The sequence below is a fragment of the Lithobates pipiens genome, unplaced genomic scaffold, assembly GCF_037356315.1.
Source record: "Lithobates pipiens isolate NorthernLeopardFrog02 unplaced genomic scaffold, aLitPip1_a1.2 Scaffold_23, whole genome shotgun sequence".
Lineage (NCBI taxonomy): Eukaryota > Metazoa > Chordata > Amphibia > Anura > Ranidae > Lithobates > Lithobates pipiens.
This window is the reverse complement of record NW_027507785.1, coordinates 63705914-63733865: the sequence shown is the minus strand read 5'-3', so window position 1 is coordinate 63733865 and position 27952 is coordinate 63705914. Positions and strand designations below refer to the sequence as shown.

At 44.6% G+C, this 27952-nt stretch overlaps 1 protein-coding gene across 1 annotated transcript in view; it reads right to left on the bottom strand.

Annotated features, from left to right (window-relative positions):
- Window positions 1-20884: 20884 nt before the first annotated feature.
- The window catches only part of TXNRD3 (thioredoxin reductase 3), a 39051-nt gene continuing 31983 nt past the window's right edge, over window positions 20885-27952 (bottom strand). The window contains exons 13-16 of the mRNA XM_077451743.1: window positions 26723-26830; window positions 24997-25092; window positions 23122-23256; window positions 20885-21650 (exon numbers count right to left, since the gene is read on the bottom strand). Coding sequence (XP_077307869.1) covers window positions 21588-21650; window positions 23122-23256; window positions 24997-25092; window positions 26723-26830 — 402 coding nt within the window. The 3' untranslated portion in view covers window positions 20885-21587. The remainder of the gene's footprint in view (window positions 21651-23121; window positions 23257-24996; window positions 25093-26722; window positions 26831-27952) is intronic.

The window sequence follows — 27952 nt, the reverse complement described above, 5'->3', positions numbered from 1 at the left end:
GTCCAGAGGACATGATTGGAAGAGAAATTGCCCCAATTGGACACGCACGCACAAAAAAAAAAACTGACAAAATTAACCACTTCCTACCCCACCCATAGTCAAATGATGTCCTCAGGAGGGATCTCCCATCCTGGGCGGGGGTCATATGAAGTCCTGGGCTTCCCGGCCATCTAGGGGGCACATGTCCGCCACGTCACTCCTGAGCCGGTGCTCGTGCCCGGCGGCAGCAATGTCCGCAGGACACCCGCGATTGCCAGTAGCAGAGCCGGTGTTCTGCCGTATAGTGTCCGGCCATGAAATAGTGTCCGCTCCGTACTGCGCATGCGCAGTACGGAGCAGACGAAGCTTCGGAAGATCTCCGAAGCTGAACGGCGCCTGCGCCGTGAGTGGAGGTGGTAGCCCCACCATCCAAGCGGATATAGGATTGTGAATTTTAGAGGGCCCCTCGCGGGCGAGCTTCGCTCGCCATGCTTCGGGCTTGGCCTCGCTGCTCTCGGCTCTTTTTTATTCCAACTCTATGTCCACTTGGATAGTGGGGCTAGAACCTGGCGCCGTTCATCCTCGGAAATTTTCGGAATCTGTGTTGCTGTGTACTGCGCATGCACAGACACTATCCAATGGAGGACGTTATTTGTCAAGACACCGGGACCTGGATCTATGTGTGTAAACACATAGATCCACGTCCTGTCAGGGGAGAGGAAACTGATCATGTGTTCCGTGTACAGAGGAACACCGATTGGTCTCCTCCCCTTGTGAGTCCCCTCCCTCTACAGTTAGAACCACTCCCTAGGTAACAGTTTACCCCTTGATCGCCCCCTAGTGGTTAACCCCTTCCCTGCCAGTGAAATTTATACAGTAATCAATGAATTTTTATAGCACTGATCGCTGTATAAATGACAATGGTCCCAAAATAGTGTCAACAGTGTCTGACGTGTCCGCCATAATGTCGCAGTCACGATAAAAATCGCAGATCGCCACCATTACTAATAAAAAAATGAAATAATAATAAAAATGCCATAAACCTATCCCCTATTTTGTAGACACTATAACTTTTGTGCAAACCAATCAACATACGCTTATTGCGATTTATTTATTTTTTTTACCAAAAATATGTAGAAGAATACGTATCGGCCTAAACAGGGGAAAAAAATATATATCTATAGTTTTTAAGTTTGGATATTTATTATAGCAAAAAATAAAAAATATTGTGTTTTTTTTCAGACTTGTCACTCTTCTTTTGATAATAGCGCAAAAAAAAAAAAAACAGAAAAAAAAAAAAATGCAGAGGTGATCAAATACCAATAAAAGAAAGCTCTATTTGTGGGGGGAAAAAAAAGATAAATAAGTATGCCCAGCCATGACCTCCAGGGCTGCCAATCGGTGCCCATCAGTGCTGCCTATCAGAGCCATCTATCAGTGTCGCCTCTGAGTGCCCATCAGTGCCGCTTATCAGTGCTGCATATTAGACGTGTGCGATTAGTTTCATAGGAATCGAAAATTCGTACGAATTTCTGGAAATTTGTACATTCGTACGAATCCGAAATACGAATTTTTCTGCATACGAATTCTGTACGAAATTTTCTTCATGAATTTCGTATCCAAATTCATAACGAAAATTTGTAATTATTACAAAAAGTTAACGAACCTGAAAGTTAAAACCCCAGGAAGTCAGCACAGCACAGGGATGGTGGGAACCCCTTATAATGGGCACAGCGGGTGTACAGACCCGGGAACTCAGCACAGGGATGGTGGGAGCCCCTCATAATGGGCACAGCGGGTGTACAGACCCAGGAACTCAGCACAGGCATGGTGGGAACCCCTCATAATGGGCACAGCGGGTGTACAGACCCGGGAACTCAGCACAGGAATGGTGGGAACCCCTCACAATGGGCACAGCGGGTGTACAGACCCGGGAACTCAGCACAGGAATGGTGGGAACCCCTCATAATGGGCACAGCGGGTGTACAGACCTGGGAACTCAGCACAGGGATGGTGGAGACCCCTCATAATGGGCACAGCAGGTGTACAGACCCGGGAACTCAGCACAGGGATGGTGGGAGCCCCTCATAATGGGCACAGCGGGTGTACAGACCCGGGAACTCAGCACAGGGATGGTAGGAACCAATCATAATGGGCACAGCGGGTGTACAGACCCGAGAACTCAGCACAGGGATGGTGGAGACCCCTCATAATGGGCACAGCGGGTGTACAGACCCGGGAACTCAGCACAGGGATGGTAGGAACCAATCATAATGGGCACAGCGGGTGTACAGACCCGAGAACTCAGCACAGGGATGGTGGAGACCCCTCATAATGGGCACAGCGGGTGTACAGACCCGGGAACTCAGCACAGGGATGGTGGGAGCCCCTCATAATGGGCACAGCGGGTGTACAGACCCAGGAACTCAGCACAGGCATGGTGGGAACCCCTCATAATGGGCACAGCGGGTGTACAGACCCGGGAACTCAGCACAGGAATGGTGGGAACCCCTCACAATGGGCACAGCGGGTGTACAGACCCGGGAACTCAGCACAGGAATGGTGGGAACCCCTCATAATGGGCACAGCGGGTGTACAGACCTGGGAACTCAGCACAGGGATGGTGGAGACCCCTCATAATGGGCACAGCAGGTGTACAGACCCGGGAACTCAGCACAGGGATGGTGGGAGCCCCTCATAATGGGCACAGCGGGTGTACAGACCCGGGAACTCAGCACAGGGATGGTAGGAACCAATCATAATGGGCACAGCGGGTGTACAGACCCGAGAACTCAGCACAGGGATGGTGGAGACCCCTCATAATGGGCACAGCGGGTGTACAGACCCGGGAACTCAGCACAGGGATGGTGGGAGCCCCTCATAATGGGCACAGCGGGTGTACAGACCCGGGAACTCAGCACAGGGATGGTGGGAACCCCTCATAATGGGCACAGCGGGTGTACAGACCCGGGAACTCAGCACAGGGATGGTGGAGACCCCTCATAATGGGCACAGTGGGTGTACAGACCCGGGAACTCAGCACAGGGATGGTGGGAACCCCTCATAATGGGCACAGTGGGTGTACAGACCCGGGAACTCAGCACAGGGATGGTGGGAACCCCTCACAATGGGCACAGTGGGTGTACAGACCCGGGAACTCAGCACAGGGATGGTGAGAACCCCTCATAATGGGCACAGCGGGTGTACAGACCCGGGAACTCAGCACAGGGATGGTGGGAACCCCTCACAATGGGCACAGTGGGTGTACAGACCCGGGAACTCAGCACAGGGATGGTGAGAACCCCTCATAATGGGCTCAGCGGGTGTACAGACCCGGGAACTCAGCACAGGGATGGTGGGAACCCCTCATAATGGGCACAGCGGGTGTACAGACCCGGGAACTCAGCACAGGGATGGTGGGAACCCCTCATAATGGGCACAGCGGGTGTACAGACCCGGGAACTCAGCACAGGGATGGTGGGAACCCCTCATAATGGGCACAGTGGGTGTACAGACCCCGGGAACTCAGCACAGGGATGGTGGGAACCCTATGGGAATTTCTATGCTTACGAATTTTATACGAAATATGAAATTTCGTTAACAACGAATTTCGGAAATTCGGATCCAAATTCCGTTACAACAGAAACGTGACTGGTGTTTTGTTCACCAATCAGAGGAAGTCTGACGCGGCAAAGTATCCGCTGTGATCTTTTACAACGGTCCCCTTGTGGCGCCAATCTCCCAGCGCCGCAGACCGGTCATCAGATCTGATTATATAAAGAACCAATTAAACCCCTCACCCCTCCCCCAGCCGCATTCTGACGATAATCTATTTTTATTTCTTTATTGCAGTTAAATCATTAACCTGAACATGACCCGGGCGCAGCGGGGAAATCAGCCGATGTTAATAAAATAAAAAGAAAGAAAAGTGCAGTGATTAGGGACAGATGTCAGTAATGAAGGGAGTACAGTGTGACGGCGGCGATATCCCGCGAGTCTCGTAACTCCGCTAAGTATTATTTGTATGTAAAACGGCCCCATAAGAGAGCCGCGCCGCCATTGAAAACAACCCGAAGCCAGAAAATAAGATCACTCTCCATTCTGTCTTATGAATGACGCCCACATCTACAAGGAGTTGGGTTATAGTTCTCGGGTGTGTCCATCTCCTTAACGCCATAAAAGAGGCCAACCTTTGCGGGCCAGGTTGAAATTTTCACACCAAAGTGCCCCGAACCTCTGCGCTCCAGGGGAGGGGCTTAACAGGAATGGCGCTCAGCGTTTAGAAACTGCTGCTTTAACAATATCGCTAACATTTTAGGAGCTTTAAAGATTTTCAATCTTTTACTTTTTTTAGGCGCAGTGATGTCATCACTGAGTCTCTGTGATTCTCTATGCAATGCAGGCAGATCATGGCTGGTGGGAGGGGCCAGCAGGGGGCTGTACGTAACTTCCTGAATACATCACAGCTCCCTGCTGAGCCCTCAGCCATTGTGCAAGCAGTGGGAGGCGTTATGTAAATAATAAAATGGCATGGATTGATGGTGGATGAAAGTCTGGAGGAGTGGGCGTTCCTATGCAGATTGTATTTGCATGCAGACTGCCCTAGGTTACACTCACATGTGTGATGCTGAGCGCCATGATTGAGAAAAGCGCCTAAGCAAAACTACAAGTCCCATCATGCCTCTCTGCCTGTGGGGAGTCATGCTTGTAACTGTCAGCCTTGCAATGCCTCATGGGACTTGTAGTTCTGCAACAGCTGGAGGGCCACCAGTTGAGCACCCCATGGATGCAGGAAATAGGTGGGTTCTATCTGACTTGCTGCAGCTTCTAATGCACACTGTGAAAGGCAGTGGCGTAACTAGAACCTTCAGGGCCCCGATGCAAGAAACCATGAAGGGCCCCCTGAACCCCAGCCAGGGCCCTTCCCTCCGAGTCCAGTGGTGGAACTCCACGGCGTGGTCACATGTATGACCTTTGTGAGCCCTGTAGTTCCACCACTGGTATCAGTAGTTTTTTTTTATTTATTTTTTTACATTTTTAGGTGCCCCTTTGGGGGACTGTCCCTAGGCAGGATGGGGTCCCCGTCCCCAGAAGAGATGAGGTCCTTTTCTCCAGGGCAGATGAAGTTACTGCCCCCAGGTGAGAAGGGGTCCCTGTCCCCAGGGGAGATTGGGGTCCCTGTCCCCACGTGAGAAGGGGTCCCTGTCCCCAGGGGGAGATGGAGGGGGTATGTAATGGTGTTTGGGGGATGGGGTCCGCGCACTCATCCATGTTGGCCTGGGCCCCATCCAGTGTGCTGGACGGGCGATCGGCATATTTCCCAGAAAGACCTATCATCATCTGTGTAGCACAGGGTAGGAGGAGGGCTGGCAGACAAGCCTGCAGTGTCCTCCGGGGGGCTCTCATAGGGCTGCACTGTATCTGTTTGTTTAAAGTTTGTTTACCCGGGAGAAGTATGCAGTGCAGTGTTGGCCGGACTCGGGGGGCGGGACTCTGGCTGGGGAGAACAGACATCGGACTGAGCGGCAATGCATGGAGCAGGAGAGGGGTACTCTGAGGAGCCGGCCGAGGACACAGGTCATGCGGGGAATGCACAACTAAAGAGCAGCCAGTGTGATAGTCGAGAATGGAGCTCTGCTAGTCACTCTCCAACTCCAGCCACCCGTGTGCATGGTGCACTGGTACCCCTAGCTGCCTATGTTGCTGCCGCCATATGTAGAGGGGGCTGCATGGGCCCCCTGCATCACAGGGCCCAGTTGTGATCGCGACTGCTGCACCCCCTATAGTTACGCCCCTGGTGAAAGGCTCACAGTGTGCAGAGAAATCAGAGGAAGTGATTTCAGTACAGGAGAGGAGCCTTTACTACCATGCAAGACAGACTGAAGGTAAGGCTTTAATTGTTCCTTTTTTTCAGCCCCAAAAACCTACAATGTTTTGAAATATGATCCAGGGAGATCAGATTACACATACTGCTAAATAACTGCCATTTGGGTGTGGCCACTCATTGCGCTCGTCTTTTATCTCCTAGCTGAGTTTGTTTGGGGGAGGGCCTGTCTGTTTGAGCCAGTTAAGGAGAAGCATTTTCCTGCCTTTCCCAACAATTAGTTTAGATTGTGTTGATTTGGTTGAGTCAGTTACACAGAGGCTTCCAAAAAGCATGCAGCCAGTGCTAAAAAAAAAAAAAAAAAAAGCCCAGCATTGTTGAAAATCAGGGTTGTCAGGGATGTAGCTTGTACTAAATATTTATTTGTAAACTAGAGTTTATCTATAGTGAAACTAAAACATATATAATCTATATATATATATATATATATATATATATATATATATATATATATATATATATATATATAGCACTGATACCGAAGGAGCTGCTGAATTTGTTTGGGCCTGCACTCTGCTAGTGAACCCCCACTGACTTGGCTCAGTCCCCTTGACACAGCTGTGGTGCAATGTTGGTGTGAAGCTAATGGTGAAGGATAAGCCCACAATATACAATATAATAACAGTATACCCTTTGTTACCACCTGGGTATCCGATGGCTCCACCTGCAGGAAAAGGAACAACACTCCACACCAATAATACTTGACCAGAAACATATTTTTACTGAGGTTAGTGTAAAATAGTAATTACAGCATTTGCACTGTCACACCAACATACTGTGACAGCACAGTAGGAACACACAACAGTATGCACATGTACAGTTGTCTTAAGTGGTCCCTGAGAATGTGTCTCCAATTGGGACCAGTGGTCAGAGGGACTACGCCTTACTCTGGGCACCTTCCCACTTCCAGCACACTCTGGTGAATACAGGAATGAAAATGACAAATAAGGTACAACACAACTACAAGGGAGCTCCCCCTACTTTAATGAAGGTGCAAGGCCTTGCACTACAAGACGCAGTCTTTGATCTTCTTTCTTCTGCTAGCTATTTGTGTTTATAACAATTTGTGGAATAACAAGGGTTAACTTGAGATGAATATTGGACTTGTTCCTGTGGTGTGATACACCTGTAATTGCCTTGGGATAACACAGTGCTAATAGTATTGTGATGAATAGGCTGGAGGCCTGCTTAACTCAGTCTCTTTATTATGTTCTCTTCTGTGGGACTACAAGTCCCAGTAACACTATATTAAAGTCTAGGTGTATGAAAGTGCATAAGAAACTGTGGGCAACAGCCCTCTCACCAAACTGGGTCTGAAGGAAGGGAACTGCTCCGCTCCGTTGGTCACAGTCTTGCTTCTCACCGGCCGACTCCGGCACACCGCTCCGCAAGATGAACTGGACCCTCTGATGGCTCCAACAGGTGTCTCTGGATCCTTCCTGATCCGGTCACTTTGTCTCTCCAGCAATCAGATGAATGGCAGAGTCTTTGGATGTTCCGTTCTGCAGTGGCTGTAGGCCGCCGCTCTCTGGAGACCTCTTCACAGGTCCTTACAGGCGGGCCATGCATCCAGAAGAGAAAGAAAATGGCTGCGTGTGTCCTTTTATAGCCTACCCAGCATGCAGTTCAGTACAGAGTGATCATGGGTAGGTCACTTGGCACTCTGGGTAGGTAAGAAGTCACTTCTTGTTATCTTTCTAGTGCTTGGAAAAGGAAAATAATTGAAGTCCATTTCCTGTATTTAGCCGCTAGATGGTGCCAAATACTAAACTATAACACTATCCATAGAATTACAGTGCGTTACATTAATAGGCAAAAATGCCAGCGCTACACACACACATATATATAAAAGCTTCAATTCTTCTGGGAAGGTCATCCACAATGTCTAGGAGTGTGCCTATGGGAATGTTTGATCATTCTTCCAGAAGCGCATTTGTGAGGTCAGACACTGATGTTGGATGAGAAGGCCTGGCTCACAGTCTCCACTCTAATTCCTCCCAAAGGTGTTCTATCGGGTTGAGGTCAGAACTCTGTGCAGGCCAGTCAAGTTCCTCCACCCCACACTTGCTCATCCATGTCTTTATGGACCTTGCTCTGTGCACTGGTGCTCAGTCATGTTGGAACAGGAAGGGGCCGTCCCCAAACTGTTCCCACAAAATTGGGAGCATGAAATTGTCCAAAATATCTTGGTATGCTGATGCCTTAAGAGTTCCTTTCACTGGAACTAAGGGGCCAAGCCCAACCCCTGAAAAACAATCCCCCACACCATAATCCCCCCTCCACCAAATGATTTTGACCAGAGCACAAAGCAAGGTTCATAAAGACATGGGTGAGCTTGTTTGGGGTGGAGGAACTTGACTGGCCTGCACAGAGTCCTGACCTCAACCCGATAGAACACCTTTGGGATGAATTAGACCGGAGATTGCAAGCCAGGCCTTCTCGTCCAACATCAGTGCCTGACCTCACAAATGTGCTTCTGGAAGAATGGTCAAACATTCCCATAGACACACTCCTAAACCTTGTGGACGGCCTTCCCAGAAGAGTTGAAGCTGTTATAGCTGCAAAGGGTGGACCAACCCAATATTAAACCCTACGGACTGAGACTGGGATGCCATTCATTCGTGTAAAGGCAGGTGTCCCAATACTTTTGGTAAGTGTGTGTGTGTGTGTGTGTGTGTGTGTGTGTGTGTGTGTGTGTGTGTGTGTGTGTGTGTGTGTGTGTGTGTGTGTGTGTGTGTGTGTGTGTGTGTCACATAGGCGTGCATGGGTACATCCTAATCACCCCATGTGCATTAGCATTATCCAGGGACAGCACCAGGTGGGTGGTTGGGGGTGCCAGTGGCCAGTGTAAATGCCCCCCCATTATAATAAATGCAAGGTTCAATAGTAGGAACATATTACACCCATATTTAGGGCGTAACGTAATGTGCTCCCAATCAACTGTCTCCCACCACCAGAACCTCCTTCCTGTGACAGAAGGCGGTGTTCATGTGTGGCTGAGATTTGGGGTGCACACCCTGATGCAATAGGCTGCGCACACCTAGGATAAAACACCTAACGCCTAGGGGGTCTATATATAAAAACTTTGCAGTACAAATGTGACAAATGTTCACAGAGCTCTAATGAAGATCACTGCATTTTGTTTAATACATCTATTTCCTATAACCGTGAGTACCATCTAGTGGTCATATTGCCGTATTTTTCCGGCGTTAAAAAAAAATACTGCATTATGGCCACCAGATGGCGCATGCGATCATCAAAAATAATCATAATACACAAAAGACAGCATTTGTTCATACAGCAAATTTTTATACAAAGATCCTGTTCTGCCAGTTTAGGAAAAAGGTATCCGCATTTATTTTAAAAAAAAAATACTAAAACAAACTAGCAATTTCTTCAACCAACACAACTGTGACTCTATGGAGAAGGAAGAATGTGGATCCTTAATTGGTTTCCCGAGCCGCAGGAAGTACACAGGTTGTAATAAAAGCTTCCTAATAGGCATAAATGAATGACAGGCAATTCATTACCAGCCCACATAAGAGGGCGCCCAGCAAACTGGAATAAACCGCATTGTAAAGGCGATTAACTCTTTCTGGTCATGTAAAACATGGGAGAAACAGCAAGGATGTACAATGACACCTAACAACCAATCAGAACTGAGCAGCAAAGCCTCCTTTTTATAAAATGTGGGTAAAACATTGAAATGCCACACTGTAGTGTTATAGTCCAAATACAAATATTATTCCAATAAAAGGTCAAACGGAAAAAAAATAATAAAAAAAAAAGGGTATAAAATGCCAATGTGTTTCAGGGGCTAAGCCTTGCCTCCTTCATCAGGGCTTTAACCCCTTGTCTACCAAGATACATTTATAAATGGCATGGGGTCAAGCTCATGGCTACTCCTGCAGCTTTGAGCTTGGCATGCAGGGCAGGGTATTGAACTTTCGTAAAATGCTATCCCAGAATGAGACCAAGTGGATTCATGAATTAGATTAGTTGACTCCACAAGGTCTTAACATTAATATGGACCTAACCTGCTTTTTTACAGATTTTTTATATATTTTTTTCAATTTTAATGATTAATTATGAAAGGGTTAATGTAATGATCTCCCAGTTCAGTTTAGTTTAAATAAATGTATATTTTTTGTCGTTTATAAACATGTATTTTGTTATTATGTGATATGTTGTTATATACGTATGGAATTTAGCAACGTTATGGGTTATAGTGGTACATAATGGGTATAAGATGCATTTTTGAGTTTTCCCACTAGATGGCGCTAAAGCACTTAGTGTGGTGGTTGGAGATTGAATTTCTCAATCTGTACCTATTTTTTACAATTGATTTTATTTTTATTTTGTATGGAGGGATATAAAAAAAAAAAGTGTAAGTAGTTGAAGATGTAATAATTGTATGGCATTATGGCGTAAAAATGTGGTATCGCCCCTGACTCACACAATGTAAATGCCCGCCCGTCTTTTTTATATGAACCAATCAGGGGCTTTTGGGGTATACAGTTGTGCTCAAAAGTTTGCATACCCTGGCAAAAATCTTGACATTTTGGCATCAATATTAAAATATGACTGATCATGGCTTTTTTTTTTTTTTAATTTAAAGTGGTTATAAAGGCACACGTTCTATGCATGAAGGTAAAAAAAACTTCTGTGTGCGGCAGTTTTTTTTATATTTATTTTTTACATTTTTTTAGGAGCCCCGTTGAGGGGCTTTGCTGAAATTTTTAGGGGGTGTAAATAGACCTCTGATGTTTCACCCATGGAACAGAGAAAGGAGATGGAGGACACATTTCTCAATTTCCATTTCTGCAGTCTCCGCAGCACAGAATGCACAGAGCTTCCTGCTCATTTACAAACTGAAGCATAGTAAACACCATGCCATACTATACCATACGTCAGCTATGAATGGACATAGTGATCGGTACCCTTTTGGTCCATTCAGAAAAGGAATGGGGCCAGTAAATGACATATGTATCTGGCAGGAGGAGGGAGGGAGGGGAAGCCAGAAGCGCTGCAGGGGGCCAGGGGAGCAAACAGGAGCCCAAAGGAAGCAGGTGACATGGATAGGAGAGGCAGCATATAGAGCAACGATCACCTCCATTTTTCCTCTAAATGCCTGCGGGAGGAGGAGAAGCTGGCTTTCAGAGGCTGAAAATGAAAATAGAGGGGCTTGGTTCCTCTATATGCTGCCCCTCCTATCCAAGTGTATAGGCCCCCTGGAGCATGAGACCGGGTCCCAAATTGCAACCCCTGTGGTTACTCGCCTGCTGTGGTCCTGCCCCAAGGTGACAACGCTGCTCTTCCAGTACAGAGAGAGAACATTGTCACCATAGGAGAGGAAGTGTGTTAGTTGCCAGAATCACCAGGTGAAAAAAGCCTGAAAAAAAAAGAAGAAAGAAAACAAATGCAGCCACCACATCTAAGGACTGTTAAGCTGCACTTTATTGTTCTTATATTTGGATTCACTTTAAAGAGCAGCTTTGCGGGTATACACTGTCTACATATGAACACAAAATGTGACGACACGTTGGGCTCTCTATGACCTTGAAGGGTCCTCCGTTCAGCAGTGGATCCGTGAACTGATCCCCCTGCGGAAACTTTCTGACATCTACTATACCTGTACATTTTTTGTCTGCAGTTTGGTCGCAGACATTGGCAGACATATGATGGTTCTATGGGCAGCCCAGATGTCAACAGATTTACATTTGTATACATCAGGCTACCTCCGATCCTGTCAGGTTTAACCACTTGCTTACTGGCCACTTAAAACCCCCCCCCCCCCCCCCCTTCCTGCGCAGACCAATTTTAGCTTTCACGCTTTGAATTGCGCGGTCATACTACACTGTATCTAAAATGAAATTTTTATCATTTTTTCACACAAATGGAGCTTTCTTTTGGTGGCACTTAATCACAGCTGGAGTTTTTTATTTTTTGCTAAAAAAAGAAAAAAAAAAAGAAAAACATTTTTGAGAAAAAAAACAAACGTGTTTCATAGTTTGTTATAAAATGTAGCAAGCAGGTAATTTAGCTCCTTCATTGATATTCGCTGATGAGGCTGCACTGATGGGCACTGATAAGGTCTAACGAGCAGGGCCCTCTGATTCTCCGTCTTGAATTGTATTGTATTGTAATGTCTACCCTAATGTTGTAAAGCGCTGCGTAAACTGTCGGCGCTATATAAATCCTGTATAATAATAAATAATAATAAGGTGACACTGATTGGCAATAAGACGGCACTGATGGGTGGCACTGAGATGCCACTGATAGGTGGTATTGATAGACAGCACTGGTGATGAGGCACTGATTGGTGGCATTTATGGGTGGCACTGTGGGCACTAATAGGTGACACTGTGGGACTGATAGGCGGCACTGTTGTGCACTGGTAGGTGGCACAGAAGCTTCTGCAGAGGCTCTCCACGATCTCCCATCTGTGATCAGCCGAGTCTCATAGACACGCTGATCATGAAGTGCGCCGCGTGTGTCCTGCAGGGGGCACACAGGCCACTCGAGTACTGGAGGACATACATGGATGCCCTCCCGGCAAATTAGATCAACGCTGCAGCTGTTTTTCAGCTATAGCGCAGACGGGAAGAGGTCAAGGCCGAAAAAAAGGCGGATCGGAACAGACAGAGGTCTATCCTAAAGCCCCATACACACTATCAGATTATCTGCTGAGTTTTTCCTTCAGATTTACCAAAACCATGTAGTAGAAGGGCCTGCCTGATTGCACACACATTGAAACTCCTAAGGTTTGACCTCATATTATATGGTTTTGGTAAATCTGAAGGGAAAAACTCAGCAGATAATCTGATAGTGTGTATGGGGCTTTAGACTTGCATGGAGCTTCTGATCTGGTCTGCCTGAAAAACTGCCTTTGAAATGCTTGTGTGAAAGGGACCCAACACACACACACACACACACACACACACACCACTTACTGCAAACAATCCTCAAACGATCTGCTTGTGCAGTAATTGCGGCACATAGACTAGCAGAACAATAATAAGTGGCTGTGAAGCATGTCATAATATGAAGTGCCGGGTGCATTGTGTGCACCTGTGTGTGGGTGGCAGATCATCTCCAGTCATTGTCTCCTCATTATCATCTAGTACAGAGATGTTTCCCCTTCCATAGGGAACTTGTACAGACAGAAATGTATACATATAACACGTCTTATGCTCCTCTATTACCAAGACAGCATGAGTGCGGGGTGCTCTCATCTCATCACACCTCTCACACATTGATGGATGCCAACTGCAACACTTGTCTATGCCAAGTTTTTACTTTTGTTACAACCTTTGTAATTGTTGCACCAATTATTTTCAACATAGTAAATTGTTTTTATTATTCCCTTCCCACCCACCTTGGTTTTCCTTTAACTGGACCTGTACAACGGAGGAGGGGGGGGGGTTGTAAGAAGGCGCGCCCAGTCATGTGACCATTGTGATTAGCTGTCGCAGTGGTCACATGATCAGGAGTCAGTCCTGACTTGATCATTAGTACAGATCAAGAGCTGTCAATAGCCGCTATCAGCTGGGTCACAGGAGGTCGAATGTGATGGTGCAGCCGTGGCCAAAAGTTTTGGGGAAAAACACAAATATTAATTTTCATAAAGTCTGCTGCTTCAGTGTTTTTAGATCTTTTGTCAGATGTTACGATGATATACTGAAGTCCAATTGCAAGCATTTCATAAGAGTCAAAGGCTTTTATTGACAGCACATTGAGTTTATGCAAAGAGTCAATATTTGCAGCAGGGGCTGATCGGGGGGGGGGGGGGGGGGTCATGGGGCAATCCCCTCCCCCCCAAAAAAAATATCAACACAGACTGACATGATTTCATTGTCAGTCACTTGCAGGCTGCAGCACTGCTATTCCTGAGTCTCTCTCTCGGTCTCATCAGCGGTGCAGAGAGAGAGACTCTAGTGCAGTGATGGCGAACTTTGGCACCCCAGATGTTTTGGAACTACATTTCCCATGATACTCAACTACACTGCACAGTGCATAAGGATCATGGGAAATGTAGTTCCAAAACATCTGGGGTGCCAAGGTTCGCCATCACTGCTCTAGTGTGTTACACGGCGCTGCTGGACCTGGAGGAGCTAGGAGGTGGGTGGAGCTGAGCCGTTGGCTTGGCAACCCTGCACTCGTTGCTAGCGCTTGGGCTGCCTGGCGTCTAGCAACGAGTGACGTCACTGAGTCAGTCATGTGACTCAAGTCAGACTCGGAGTCTCAGACTCAGAGCCGACGTGACAGGAGCTGCCTAGAGGAGCCTAGGGGAACAGTTGTTGCTGCAGTCTTAGACTGCAGTAGTGAGTAGTGGCACTGTGTGCCAGCAATCTTCCTTCTATGCATCCGTCCCTGACAGCAGGAAAGTGACGTGGCAAGTGACAATCAGCAACAAATGACAGGTGACGTAGCAAGTGGCAATCTGTATCTGGTGGCAGATGACGTGGCAAGTGACAATCTGCAACGTGTGGCAAGTGCCGTGGCAAGTGACTGTCCGCAACGTGTGGCAGGTGCCGTGGCAAGTGACTGTCCGCAACGTGTGGCAGGTGCCGTGGCAAGTGACTGTCCGCAACGTGTGGCGGGTGCCGTGGCAAGTGACTGTCCGCAACGTGTGGCGGGTGCTGTGGCAAGTCACTGTCCGCAACGTGTGGCAGGTGACGTGACATGTGTGGCAGGTGACAATCTGCAACGTGTGGCAGATGACATGGCAAGTGACAGTCCGCAATGTGTCAAGTGACAAGTCGCATTTGGTGGCAGGTGACGTGGCAGGTGGCGTGGCAATCTGCAACATGTGGCGTGGCAATCTGCAACATGTGGCAGGTGACACACTCGGGGCTCTCACTGATTCTGCATTATGGTGAGTTGAACCACTTCATTTTATATAACAATAGAAATAATGCGCTTCAATCATCCTGACACCATATTAACCATGGTGCCGGGATGATTGAAGAGCTAACACCAGCCATGTCCCTGATAAATTGCCTGCAAAAAAATGTATTTTCTGGCAGTGCCCCTCCCGAGACTAGACTCTGGATCCGCCCGATTTACAGTGTTGGTCCTACTTTCAAGACCTCTGCAATTCTCCCCACCATGCTGTCAATCAACTTCTGGGCCACATCCTGACTAGTGGCAGCCCATTCTTGCATAATCAATGATTGGAGTTTGCCAGAATTTTTTTTTTTTTTTTTATGTTTACTCGCCTCTCGAGGATTGACCACAAGTTCTCAATGATCAATCTGGGGTTTCCAAAGCCACTTAGTTATCACTTTTGCCTTATGGCAAGGTGCTCCATCATGCTGGAAAAGTCATTGTTCCTCACCAAACTGTTCTTGGATGGTTGGAATAAGTTTCTCCCGGAGGATGTTTTTGTACCATTCTTTATTCATGGGGGTGTTCTTAGGCCAAATTGTGAGTGAGCCCACTCCCTTGGCCGAGAAGCAACCCCACACATGAATGGTCTCAGGATGCTTTACTGTTGGCATTACACAGGGCTGATGGTAGCGCTCACCTTTTCTTCTCCGGACAAGGTTTTTTTTTTTTTTTTTTTTTGTTTTTTCCCCAGACGCCCCAAACAATTGCAAAGGAGATTCATCAGAGAAAATGACTTTACCCCAGTTCCCAGCAGTCCAATCCCTGTACCTTTTGCAGAATATCGGTCTGTCCCTGATGTTTTTCCTGGAGAGAAGTGGCTTCTTTTCAGTCCTTCTTGACACCAGGCCATCCTCCAAAAGTCTTCTCCTTACTGCGGGTGCCGATGTCCTCACACTTGGCCACCGCCATTCCTGAGCAAGCTCTGCAGGGGTGGTGCCCCGATCCCGCTGCTGAATCAACTGTAGAAGACGGTCCTGATGCTTGCTGGGCTTTCTTCACAAATGCAGTGGAATTTTTTTTTTTTTTTTAAATGGCATCAAGTTTGTTTTCATGGCACAGAGAGACTTTGCAATTAATTGCGAATCATCTGATCACTCTTCAATTATTTACACAAAGTCTCAGCAGATATTTTTGTTTATCGGCAAATATTGATACCATTGTGGTGCAATTTGAGCCCATATGGCACTGCAAAGAATCAAATGCAGTGATTCCTGTCCAAATTGCATTTGGTTTCTTGCACTGCTCCTGTATGAGCCCACGCTGAAGTCACTATGACAAGCCTGGGTGGGTTTTCCACTTGCCACCCAAGCAAATTCTGGCATTTCTCTCCTACAAGTCAAAATCATCATTGTTTTGCTTGAAAATACTCAGAACCCCCAAACACATAAATATATATAATTATTTTTTTTTTTTAGCACCAACCCTAAGGAATAAAATGGCAATCGTTGCAATTTTTTTTTTTATGTCTCACGGTATTTATGCAGCAATTTTGAAACTTTCATGAACTGAAAAAACAAGGGACACATCCTCCCCCCCAACCCCCCCCCCCCCCCCTCCCACCGCCTGTAAAAGCAATCAAGCGGCTAAACACCCACTATGATGGCTTTTACAATGTAGGGAATAGCTGAAAAAATAAAAAAAAAAAAATATATATATATATATATACACACACATACTTGGATGATGCCTGTATCTGCAGGGCGTCACCAACACTTAAAGTGGAGGTTCCATTTTTGGGTGGAACTCAGTTTAAATTTTTTTTTATGAGGGGGGGGGGGGGGGGGGGGGTTTAATTAATCTGCAATGCTATTTGTAACATGCAGCATTGAAGTATTGTATTGTCATTGGTCACTGATGCATTAGTGACCAGTGACAATTAACCCCCGACACTGGTGCCACTAATGCAGCACAAAGGGATTTAATCACCACTGGTTACTAATACATCAGTGACCAATGACAATACATTAACCCCTTCCATGCAGCATATTACAAATAGCATTGTAGAGCCCACCCAAACAGTTAATGTAAAGGCTGAAGGTTTTTCTCCTCCATGCATTCTAAGGACACCAATTGGCTGCACTGATGGGAACTGAACAGGCTGCATTTGATGATGCTTTAGCACACAAGCAAAAAACCCATCAGAAAAACACATACTGACATTACACACAAAAACCATGACACCCAAACAATAGAAATTACTCTCGAGACAGGGGTACTTAGAACTTTTTTTTTTTTTTTTAAGATTGCAGGGGTACTTCACCATAAAAGGTTGAGAAACACCAATACAGACCATGGGGAAACCATGTATAAATTGTAACATTTCAAAGCCAAACTGGCCAACAAAACAACCTGATCTTAAAATAGTTTTCTCTGATCTATATCCTTCCCTGTTCACGTTTCCCTCATCATGACACAGCACTTTTTTCTTTGGCCTTAATGACTTCTATAAACCATATTTTCTGTGTCACAATGACATTGCAGATTGGACATCGATCTTATATATAAAGGTTTCTCCCTGGATGAGTATGAATGTGGTTTGGTAACAATCAGCAGCAAAGGTCACCCGGATCAATGACATATCAGTGTCAGCTCTGTCTCCATCCTCCCTCAGTATGAACATTTCATGACTCTCATCTCCAGATTACACAAAGACTGTGTAGGAGCTCAATGAAGGCAAACGTCATAGAGGTCAGACAGGAAATGAGTTATCCTTTTTGTACAGTTCAACGAGTTATTAGTTTTTAAAAGGATAAAGTTCACAAAAAAAAAAATTTTTTTTTATATTAATATAATTTTTTATATATATATATATATATATATATATATATCTTCCCCTCCGCTCCTCAGAGGACCTCCTGCTCTATTGTTACCTCCTCTCATGCTCACCTTCAAGACTTCTCCAGAGCCTCTCCCATCCTCTGGAACTCCCTGCCCCAGTCTGTCCGATCAGCCCCTACCCTGTGCACCTTTAGGAGTTTACTGAAAACTCATTTATTCTGGGAAGCCTATCCCACACCCACCTAACTGTCCCCGAGCCACCCCCATCAAATCATTCTCTGCAGCGATTACCTTTTGTACCACCACCCCCTCCCTTTAGAATGTAAGCTCTACGAGCCGGGCCCTCCTGTACCTTTTGCATTGTACTGTAATCGTGTTGTCCCCCCTATACATTGTAAAGTGCTGCGTAAACTGTTGGTGCTATATAAAATCGTGAAAAAAAAAAAATTATATATATATATATATATATATATATATATATATATATATATATATATATATATATATATATATATATATATATATATATATATATACACAATTATTTTTTTTTATTTTTTTTACACACACACACACACACACACACACACGCTGCACTTTTTTTTGCAAGTAAAAAAATAAAAGAGCATTTAGTATTTTTTGTTGCAGGAGCATGGAAAGCATTGCACCAGTGACCAAGCAGACTGCCATTAAGGATTTCAGGGCTTGTAGTTCATTCAGACACAGAGCTGTGTGTCTAAATGATGCATCAGTGTGGGTGGAGCCCCGCACAATTGCACCGTTTTAAAACAGTGGCAGCTAGGACAGGGAAAATCTCCCCATACTGTTGCCAGTGGGGGGGGGGGGGGGAGGTGGTGGGTGCAGCACTGGGAACATGTTCCACCCTAAAATCAGGTAAAACATGTTTACAAAAGGTGAACTTATCCTTTAAAAGCAGGGCTATGCAATTAGTGGACCTCCAGCTGTTGCAGAACTACAAGTCGCATGAAGCATAGCAAGACTCCGACAGCCACAAGCATGACACCCAGAAGCAGAGGCATGATGGGACTTGTAGTTTTGCAACAGCTGGAGGTCTGCTAATTGCATATCCCTGCTTTAAAGCAATTGTCACCAAAAAAAAAAAAAAAAATCCTGTTCCTTTAAGCATGTTAAACAGCACAATCCTTGTGCTGTGCAATTGGTCCCATGATATAAAATACCTGGTTGATCCTGCTTGTTCCTTTTCCACCCTATGTGGACTGCCGTAATCATGCCTGCTGATCCTTGATACTGTGGTTAGTTTATATGCCTCCCTCATCCATGTTCAGAGCCTCTCCCCCTCCCTCTCTGCCTGTTAGTTCCTAGTCTGATGAGCCATCTCCTCTCCGGCCGCTATTCCATGTGTCTGGAAAGTTAGTTATGACAATTACTGGCAGACCCTCTGTAATAACGAGATGTACTGTGCAGCTTTTTTTTTTTTTAACAAGTCATGCTGCTAAATACCATTCTCATCATTGGTGTGCGGTCACGTGACCTCCCAGCTGACAGAGGGAAATTTCAGACCCTCCCACTGTAGTCCTCAGATGGGGAAAGAGCAGCAGCAGGCGGTCAAATGACCACACACCAGCAATGTATAAGAAGGTATTTAGCACCAGATTATAATGTATGGGCAGGCTGAATGTACCCAAGTTGATCAATTTGAGTACAACCAGCCTGTCAGATTTTACATGCAATTATTTTTAGAGACTTTTATAGCTGCTAGCAATAATCAGTGTTCTCCTGGTAGGAATGGCTTCTCCCACTGGGAGAATGCAATAGCTCCATATGAGGGATTCCCCCATCACACTGACTGTTTATGGTGAAATCAAGTGAGACAGTATTAGGAGAGATATTGTGTTTTCTTTTTGTGGGGTCCCCCCCCCCCTTGTTGGAGGGGGGATGTTGGCGAATATTTTTTGGGGGGTTCCCAAATACAGCCATGTTCGAGGGAGCCTGAATATGTGGTCTGAGTATGTTAAATATAGGACCAGAGGGAAAAAGTCAGATAACTAAGAAAAGGATATGTAGTAAACAGTTTGATTATAACCCTCTGGTCAGGAAATTGTTTTATGAATATTAAACATTAATTATTAACCAACTGTTATTGTGGAATATTGTTTTCTTAAACAAAAGAGATCTAAAATTGAAAGAAAAAGGGGTAAAAAAATAAAATCGTAATCCTTATGCTGCCAACTTTAGTAAATAGATAGGGAAGTATGTAATTTACATGTTTTAAACTTTTTTTTTTTTTAGATTACTTCAGTTACTTCCGTTTCTTGACTAGGCAAATTATGTCATACATAAGAGGACTATTCAGAAGGGAAGAATTGGTTCTCCTGCTGGCATGGCAGAGATGAGGGCAGATGGATTTCAGGAAACAAGTGCTACATGAATCATCTACCCTTACTCAAGATGGCCGCGGCCAGAAAATGATTTGGGGGGGGGGGGGGGGGGGGGGTGTTTGAAAGTGATTTCTCAACCAAATAAAAGCATAGAGACATGGATGGATTGGGGGGCAGAGTTTTCTTTGAATAGTAACCACTTCAGCCCGAGCCTCTTTTTTACACTGTTTACAAGTTAACATTTTTATTTTTTTATATCAACCTAGAGACTAAAATGCCGGTCGTTGGAATACTTTTTGAAAAAAAAATATTATATATATATATATATATATATATATTACACATACACACACACACACACACACACACACACACATACATACATACATACATACATACACACGTAAAGTTAGCCCAATTTTTGTTAATACTGTGAAGTATCAATTTACTCGGCGTAACATTGTCATGTCACGCGTCAAAATTGCGCCAGGATGGGGGGGGGGGGGGGCCCATCTCTCCGGCTGCTGATAGAAGTGATCTTGTGGCGAATCCGGAGACCACTTTTATCTTAGAGAAACGCACTCCATTGCTGGAAAAAAAAAAAAAAAAAACACGGGGTTATGGCAGCTAGTTGCTGCCATAACCCCGGTATTTAGAGTCAGTACTGACATATAGTTAAGGCAATTTGCGTGAAGTGGTTAAAATAGGAGGTAAATGGTGTTGGTTGGCGGTGCTCACATGCACTGAAGATCCACTTAAAATGATAAATCCCATTTGCCACGATCACACACTGGTAACTCTTACCAACCACACAAAGGCTTTGAGCAAAGCATGTTACTTATACAACCCATTGGCAATTTTTTCAAATGGTAATTTGCAATTTAATGGATTTTTTTTTATCCCAAACAAACATTCACAATGCTATACAGATTTTATGCTCCCTTTTACAGTTTGAGTAGATCCACGTTTTTCTACTAGAAATGAAAAAGGATTGGGAGTTTGAGTGACTTTATTCTTTCACCAACATAATAAATGAAGATCTTATTCCAAAAGCAGATTCCAATAATGTCAATTGGTTCAATCATTTTGAAACACCCTGGCTGTGTAAAAAACAGAGCCCAAAAGGTGCAAAATACATACAAAAGCTTGTGATGACTACAAGCTTATACATAAAAATAGGCAGCTCATCCCTGGAGGCGGCCATATTGGAATAATCACCTACAGGGCAAGGAAAAACCTAATATAATAATACGGCGTGCATCACAAACTGGTAACGACTGTGATGATTGACATAGGACTGTCCATGGAGATACTGGAACACAGGAAAGGGTAGAGTGCATATTGAAAACAATAAATCTAAGCTAGAAAGTTGAGATGATCTGGAAGATATTTGGACATCTGTCAGAGCTCTCCTCGATGAGGTGACAAGCAATGACTTCATAATCAGCATTTCTGGGGGGGAATGCTGCTCCAAAACAGATCCAGATGTTTCAGATATCCTGCTGTCACACCGAACGCCCATGAGAATCCTCCTGTGAGTGGTCACCAAGCTTCGCCAACTCCTCCCGGAGGCTCCACTGCATGCCAGGTTGGTTCAAGGTGGCCTCGACAATCTTCTACTGGAGTCTAGTTAGCCGAACTGGCCTCACAACCGGAAGATCATTCATGGGTGGCGTCAACAGCAGGATTTAACCTCAGCAACCCTTTTGCGCAATGTCACCACCTGAAGCTTTTGTGACGTCCATAGTGGTAAATATCTGGTAGAAGGGAAAAAAAAAAAAAAAGAAAAAAAAAAAGTTAAGCCTAACCGTTTAATTTCATGTCAGTTTTAATAACTGCATAAGTTAATCACACTAGCATTAACCCAAATCAGGCAGCACAGTGGCCGGGAGGTTAGCACTTTCTTGCAACACTGACAAATCCAGACCAGGACATTATCTGCACGGAGTTTGCATATTCTCCCTGTGCTGGTGTGGTTTACTTCGAGTACTTTTTTTTTTTGTGTGGGAGGAAACCAAACAAACAAACATGCTGGTAGGTTAACTGCCTCCTGCTTTAACTGCCCCTAGTATATTGCATGCGAGGTACCTTAGGCTGCTCTGTTATAAAACTGAACAGTGAATGGACTACAAGTGCACCAATCAACACGATCATAGTCCACTGAGAACTACAAGTCCATCTGAGGTGGAAGACGGGACCTGTATGTCATTATATCAGATCCCTGTGAATGAAAAACAGTGTAGGTAGCTTTGTGGATTTGTAACATGTTACACCCTAAATATGGGTATAAAATGTTACAAAAAGGTGAACATTTCCTTTAATTATAGAGGTTTCTGATTACAGAAGTATAGTCAAAGCCACTTCGGCTATACCTCTCCAAAAAAGAATCACAGTTCATTCTGCAACCCTGTGACCCATTTTCAGCCGACTGTCGACTGAAAAATCACTCAGCGGGTCCAGGATCTGGGTTTGATCCGGACTTTACAGTTAGGATCCACCCAGAACCATGCTCAGCCTCTCAGCAAGCCGCGGGGAGATGAGCCAGCCGCTCTCGCCTCCTCCATAGCCCAGCGCTTCAGTAAGCACTGGGAGGGAAAGAACAGAATCGGTCACTGAAGACCGAGAACTGCACGATCAGTGCTCTTTGAGCACTCAGTAATCAGGTCAAGCTGCGACAAAAAATGCAGGATCGTATGCATATGTATACATCCCATACTTTTTAAGTCCAGCCTTGTGGTTGAAACCAGTCAGTGGAATCGTTTTAGGTGGGGACTCTGTCCTGTGGGGAAGTTACCAGCCTTTGGCCTTTTCTTTGCAGTTAAAATCTTTTTCATTGGATTTATACACAAGCAAGCTGTCTAACAAGTTCTAACGATTAAGTCGATGACATTCACATGCATAGCAGAGCCAAGCTTTTTTTTTGTGCCAGGCAGGCAAGGGAAATCTTTTGCCCAGCTGGGTAATAAATGTGCCTTTTTACGAGTTACAGGTGGTTATGCTTCAGCCGTGGAAAAGCATCATACTGCCATTGCTGAAAATTGTGCTGCATCTGCTAATGATTTTATCTGACAATTTACAGCATATGTTTTCACAAAGAAGCTTGGCATGTCTCGATGGAGGGGGAAAAAAAAAAAAAAAGTAAACCACCACGTGATAAACCTTCCTAGCCAGTCAGCCAGTTTTTACATCGATGTGAACCTGATAACAGAACAGCCTGGGGCTACTCACCTCTGCACATGTTGGATGGATGCCGATAGTCTCGTCCAGCTTCTCTTTAGTGAGTCCGCATTTCATGGCGGCGGCATATCCCTGAGTGATCTCGCCAGCGTTTGGACCCAAGACATGGAACCCAATAACCCGCTCCTAAAGAACAATATTAGATAATAAAATGTATTAATAATATATTTTATATTATGTACATATATTCGACCACAACTGTGCCAAAAAGTTTCACTTCCTGGTAAAATTATATTATATTATATATACATATACACACACACACACACATATATTTATGAATAACCCTCACTAACAACTTAAAAGGGGTTGTCAACCGTCGAGGTTTATTACCTTAATGCATTTTCTTACCTGAACTCGATTGTTCCAGCAACAGGGATGAGCACAGCTGCTCCAGCCGCTGTCTCAGGTCCTTATTGGATAGATTGATAGCAACGGGAGTCATTGGCTCACACTGCTGTCAAATCAAATCCAGTGACACGGGAGCTGCAGCCGAGTCCTGTGGTTGCAGTAGGACTCTGGAGCGCGCCTGCACAACTGCCCCCGTGGTAAGCACCTTGAGAAGGAGGAGGAGCACCGCGGGGGACCCCAGAAAAGCCAGATTGGGGCCACTCTGTGCAAAACCCTTGCACAGAGGAGGAGAGGAGGAAAGAAAAAAAAAAAAAAAAAAACAGCTTTACAATCACTTTAATCTTGCTGACAAAGTAATTACATGGCCAGGAGCTACACCAATAGGCTGTCTGGTGACACTATGATCAAACATACTTTATAAAATGGCGAAGACACAGATCTAGGTCTCAGACACAGGGGGTGTGTTGATATTAGAGGGCAACAAGTAAAATCTCTGGAAAAGATTTTTAAAGTAAACTTGTGCTTTGCCCATGCAGTCACAGAGGAGATAGAGATGATAGAGAGAAGAGTGGCTATGTTCTGCTGAGGCGCCATCAAAGCCCTCACTCCACTGACTATGTACCCTGCTTACCACCAATAGGACAATCTCCAGGCTTACACTAGGTTACACTAGGACAGGATGCATGTTTACTGACAGGATTACTAGGTGAAAATAAAAGCAAAGAACTAAAATGCAGCTACCACATACACCGAACAGCCAGAACTTTATACTGACATGTTACGTGAATAACATTGGTTATCTTGTTACAATGGCATCTGAATTTTGGTGGGATAGATTAGGCAGAAAGTCAAAATTTTGTCCCTGAAGTTAGTGTTGAAAGCAGAAAAATGGACATCGCTGTGTAGCCACAGACCAGTCACGGTGCCCAAACTGACCCATGTACACAGCCTAAAGTGCTTACAATGGGCATGTGAACTGGACCGTGGAAGAAGGTGGCCTTGGTCTGATGAAGCATGTTCTCATTACATATGGATGGGCAGGTTGGAGAGAAGAGATGGTAACAGGATGCAGTATGGGAAGAAGGCATGCCGATGGAGGCAGTGTGCAGCTTTGGACAATGTTCTCCTGGGAAACCTTGGGCCCTGCCGTTCACGTGGATGATACGGGACACGTACCACCTACCTAAACATTGTTGCCGACCGAGTACACCTTTTCGTTGAAACGGTATTCCCTGATGGCAGAGTTCTCTTTCAGCAGGATAATGCTCCCTGCAAAAATGGCTCAAGAATGGTTTGCGGAACATGAGTCCGTCTTCCAAATTCTGAGGATCGCAAGCCAATCAGACCATTTTATCAGCAATATGGGGACCTATTCAAGGTTAAGCGGGTGGTCATAAAGTTATGGCTGATCAGTGTAGATTACATCTTTGTTCCTGGGTTAAAAGGTTAAATGGGTTTCATTTTCTTAAAATAATCTGGTCATCTGGCATTTTAATTAACCAAGTTGTTACTTACATAGTCCTCTTTATTGCAGATGATCTTTGCATAGCACTGATTATTATCCCGTCCTGGAACCGTCCATTCCAGAGGCCAGAACAAAGTGTGGTAGACCTAAGAAGATAAAATGGATGTTACTGGGAGGGAAAAAAAGGCTTTCCAAAAAAAATAAATAAAAAAATGCATCTTTGGCTTAATATAGAATATATAGTCGAAAAGAAAGGAAGGAAGGAAGGAAGGAAGGAAGGAAGGAAGGAAGGAAGGAAGGAAGGAGAAGGAAGGAGAAGGAAGAAGAAAGGAAGAAAGAAGAAGAAAGAAGGAAGAAGAAAGAAGGAAGAAGAAAGAAGGAAGAAGAAAGAAGGAAGAAGAAAGAAGGAAGAAGAAAGAAGGAAGAAGAAGAAGAAAGAACGAACAAACTGGTCTAACCGCCAAATAATATCTACAGACTTAAAGCATTAAAAAGGTGTTGCCCAAACAAACGAAATTGCTATAAATTGATATAACATTGCTTTGTGCTATTTTACCCTCCAAATCAACACATGCATCTGGATGTTTGAAGTAATTATACCATGCAAAGGCTCTCATGAAGCTTAAAAAGGTAATTATATAATATAAAAAGGCTCTCATGAATAAAACCTTTGCAGCATAAGTGATCAAACTGGAGTCTCTCAAAGAAGAGTGTGGGAGGTTTATGGAGGACCAACATAAAATAGAGCTGAAACTTTTCTATACTGGAGAAAAACGTGGTTCATGGCCCAATCACATGACCACAAACCTGGGTACTGTCAGGATATCTTCTGAAAAGAAAAGATCAACCTGCCTTTTCAAATTATCCCCCTTCAGCCGTCATTACGTGAGCAAATCTCTCTGGGAGGGAATTAGAAGTTAATAAGGGCCAGCTTAGAGATCTCTAATGACTGAAATCCAACATCTGGAGGGCTCTTGGAGTTGCTAAAATTCTCAGTTGTATTCCTAGCCAGACAGTGAGATTTGATCTTCCAAGTGCTTCTGCTGTGACTTCTGTCTTTAGCAATGATTGGTGAGGGAACGACGCTCACAATGCACCTTGTCCATTTAGAAAAAAAAAAAAGTCTTGCATTTCTTTTCAGAGAATACAAGGCATTCTGCAATTGGATGAAGGTAAATGGTGACTTTCATCTTTCCCTTCTTTCCACTCTCTCCAATCACAGTCCGTCTTGTATTCTTTGCAGTGAATACAAGACTATTTTTAAATGGACGAGGTCAGGTGAGCTTCGAGCGACTCCCTATCACCACTGTATAAGACAAGTCGTTGCTTCAGCAGCATTCATAAGCTCAAAGCTCACACCGTATCCAACACAATACAACTGAATCATTTTAGCATTCGCAGCAGCCCTCCAGGCATTAGAAGTAACTAAGCCAACATCTAGAAATGGTTTTCTTCTGGGTTCCACTTTAAGTTTTTCATTATGCAACCAGCACTGGAGGAAGCCCAGAGAAGCCATTCAGCTCTTTGATTACTCTATCCCAGTAAATGAATATACCTTTATACCCAAGTTTAAAATTAAAATCTAGCATTTGTTTTATTGGGAGAGGTTAAAAATAAAAAGGCCATTTCAACCGTGTGGCCAAAAACAAACCCAAATCAATAATGAATCCCCCCCCCCCACCCCCCCCCCCCAGTCAAATGATCCAAAGAACAACTTCAATTCACACTAAAACCCAATTTATAATTACAGGGTTTGCACTGGGAACTCAGGCTTACCTCCAGATTTTCTTCTCCAAAGACCTCAATGGCTTTCTCCTCTGAATATCCGCAGCAGCCATACTCCATTGGAGTAAACACTGTTGTTGGTACATTAATGTAATCACACTGTCAGAAAGAAAAATTAAATATTAGAGCAAATGGCATTGCTTTATACTGCAAACTCAACCAATGTAAAGCATTGCTATATGACTAAGACTCATTATACCCTCTGATGGGCAGGGACTAAATGCTCATGGCAGGAAGCCCTTTCCTCCTGTGACCATCAATAGTGAGGCTAGGAGTTGGAGGAAGGAGATGTTCATTGCCAACAAGCACTAGACATTGTTAGCATTTCACTAGGCGCAGTATTTTCAGCAAACATTGTTGGCCCTCTGCCAGAAATATAGGGAAACACCCAGGAACGGGCAATATGGCTAAGGAAAATAAGTGGCCGATATCATTGAACATGCAAAGTACTTTTATGTTATGCAGATAGCTATACTGATTTTAAAGAATTCCAGGCGCCATGTTATACATATGGGTTCAGCTAGGACCAGTGCAGCAATGTATACCATATAACAAGGTTGATGCCCCTGGAAGTCAGAAGTAGACACTGCTACTCGAGGGATCTCCACTTTCTCCCAAGTCACACGACAAATGGCTGCTCTCCTGCATTGTGAACAAAGGATGGCGGCCAATCGGCACAAGCACCATTTAGAAAAAAAAAAAGTTTGATGACTGCAGGAGGTCCCGCCCCCCCCATTAAATCAGGGAACACTTTAAAGTTATTTGGATAATGCAAAACATTCTCTGAATGGCATATTTTCCGAGTGACCAAACTCCTCTGTTCAGTGAACCATGATGCAACTGATTGGCTGGAGGCCCAGAAGCAATTGGAGATCACTGGAGTATTAGTGTCTACTTAAGCGATTTCCATTTTCCTGGGGCAGTCATATTATGGTAAAACACAGTTACTTTGGCCCAAGCTGGCCAATTTTAATTATGTATGGAAAAAATAAAAAATAATAAATTCTGGACCGCCACTTTTGGGTGGAACTCCACTTTAAAAAAATTCTATGCATGTCTTTACACTGGTCCATTGCGCCTCTACTGCAGTGTTATAAATCCTGCTTGCTGCATTTTTTGGTGCAGCGTTTTTAACTCCCCATTGAAATGCATTGAATCAAAAATACAAGTGTGCTGCATTTTGAGTTACATGACCTATAAAAACTGCAGCATAATCTTGTG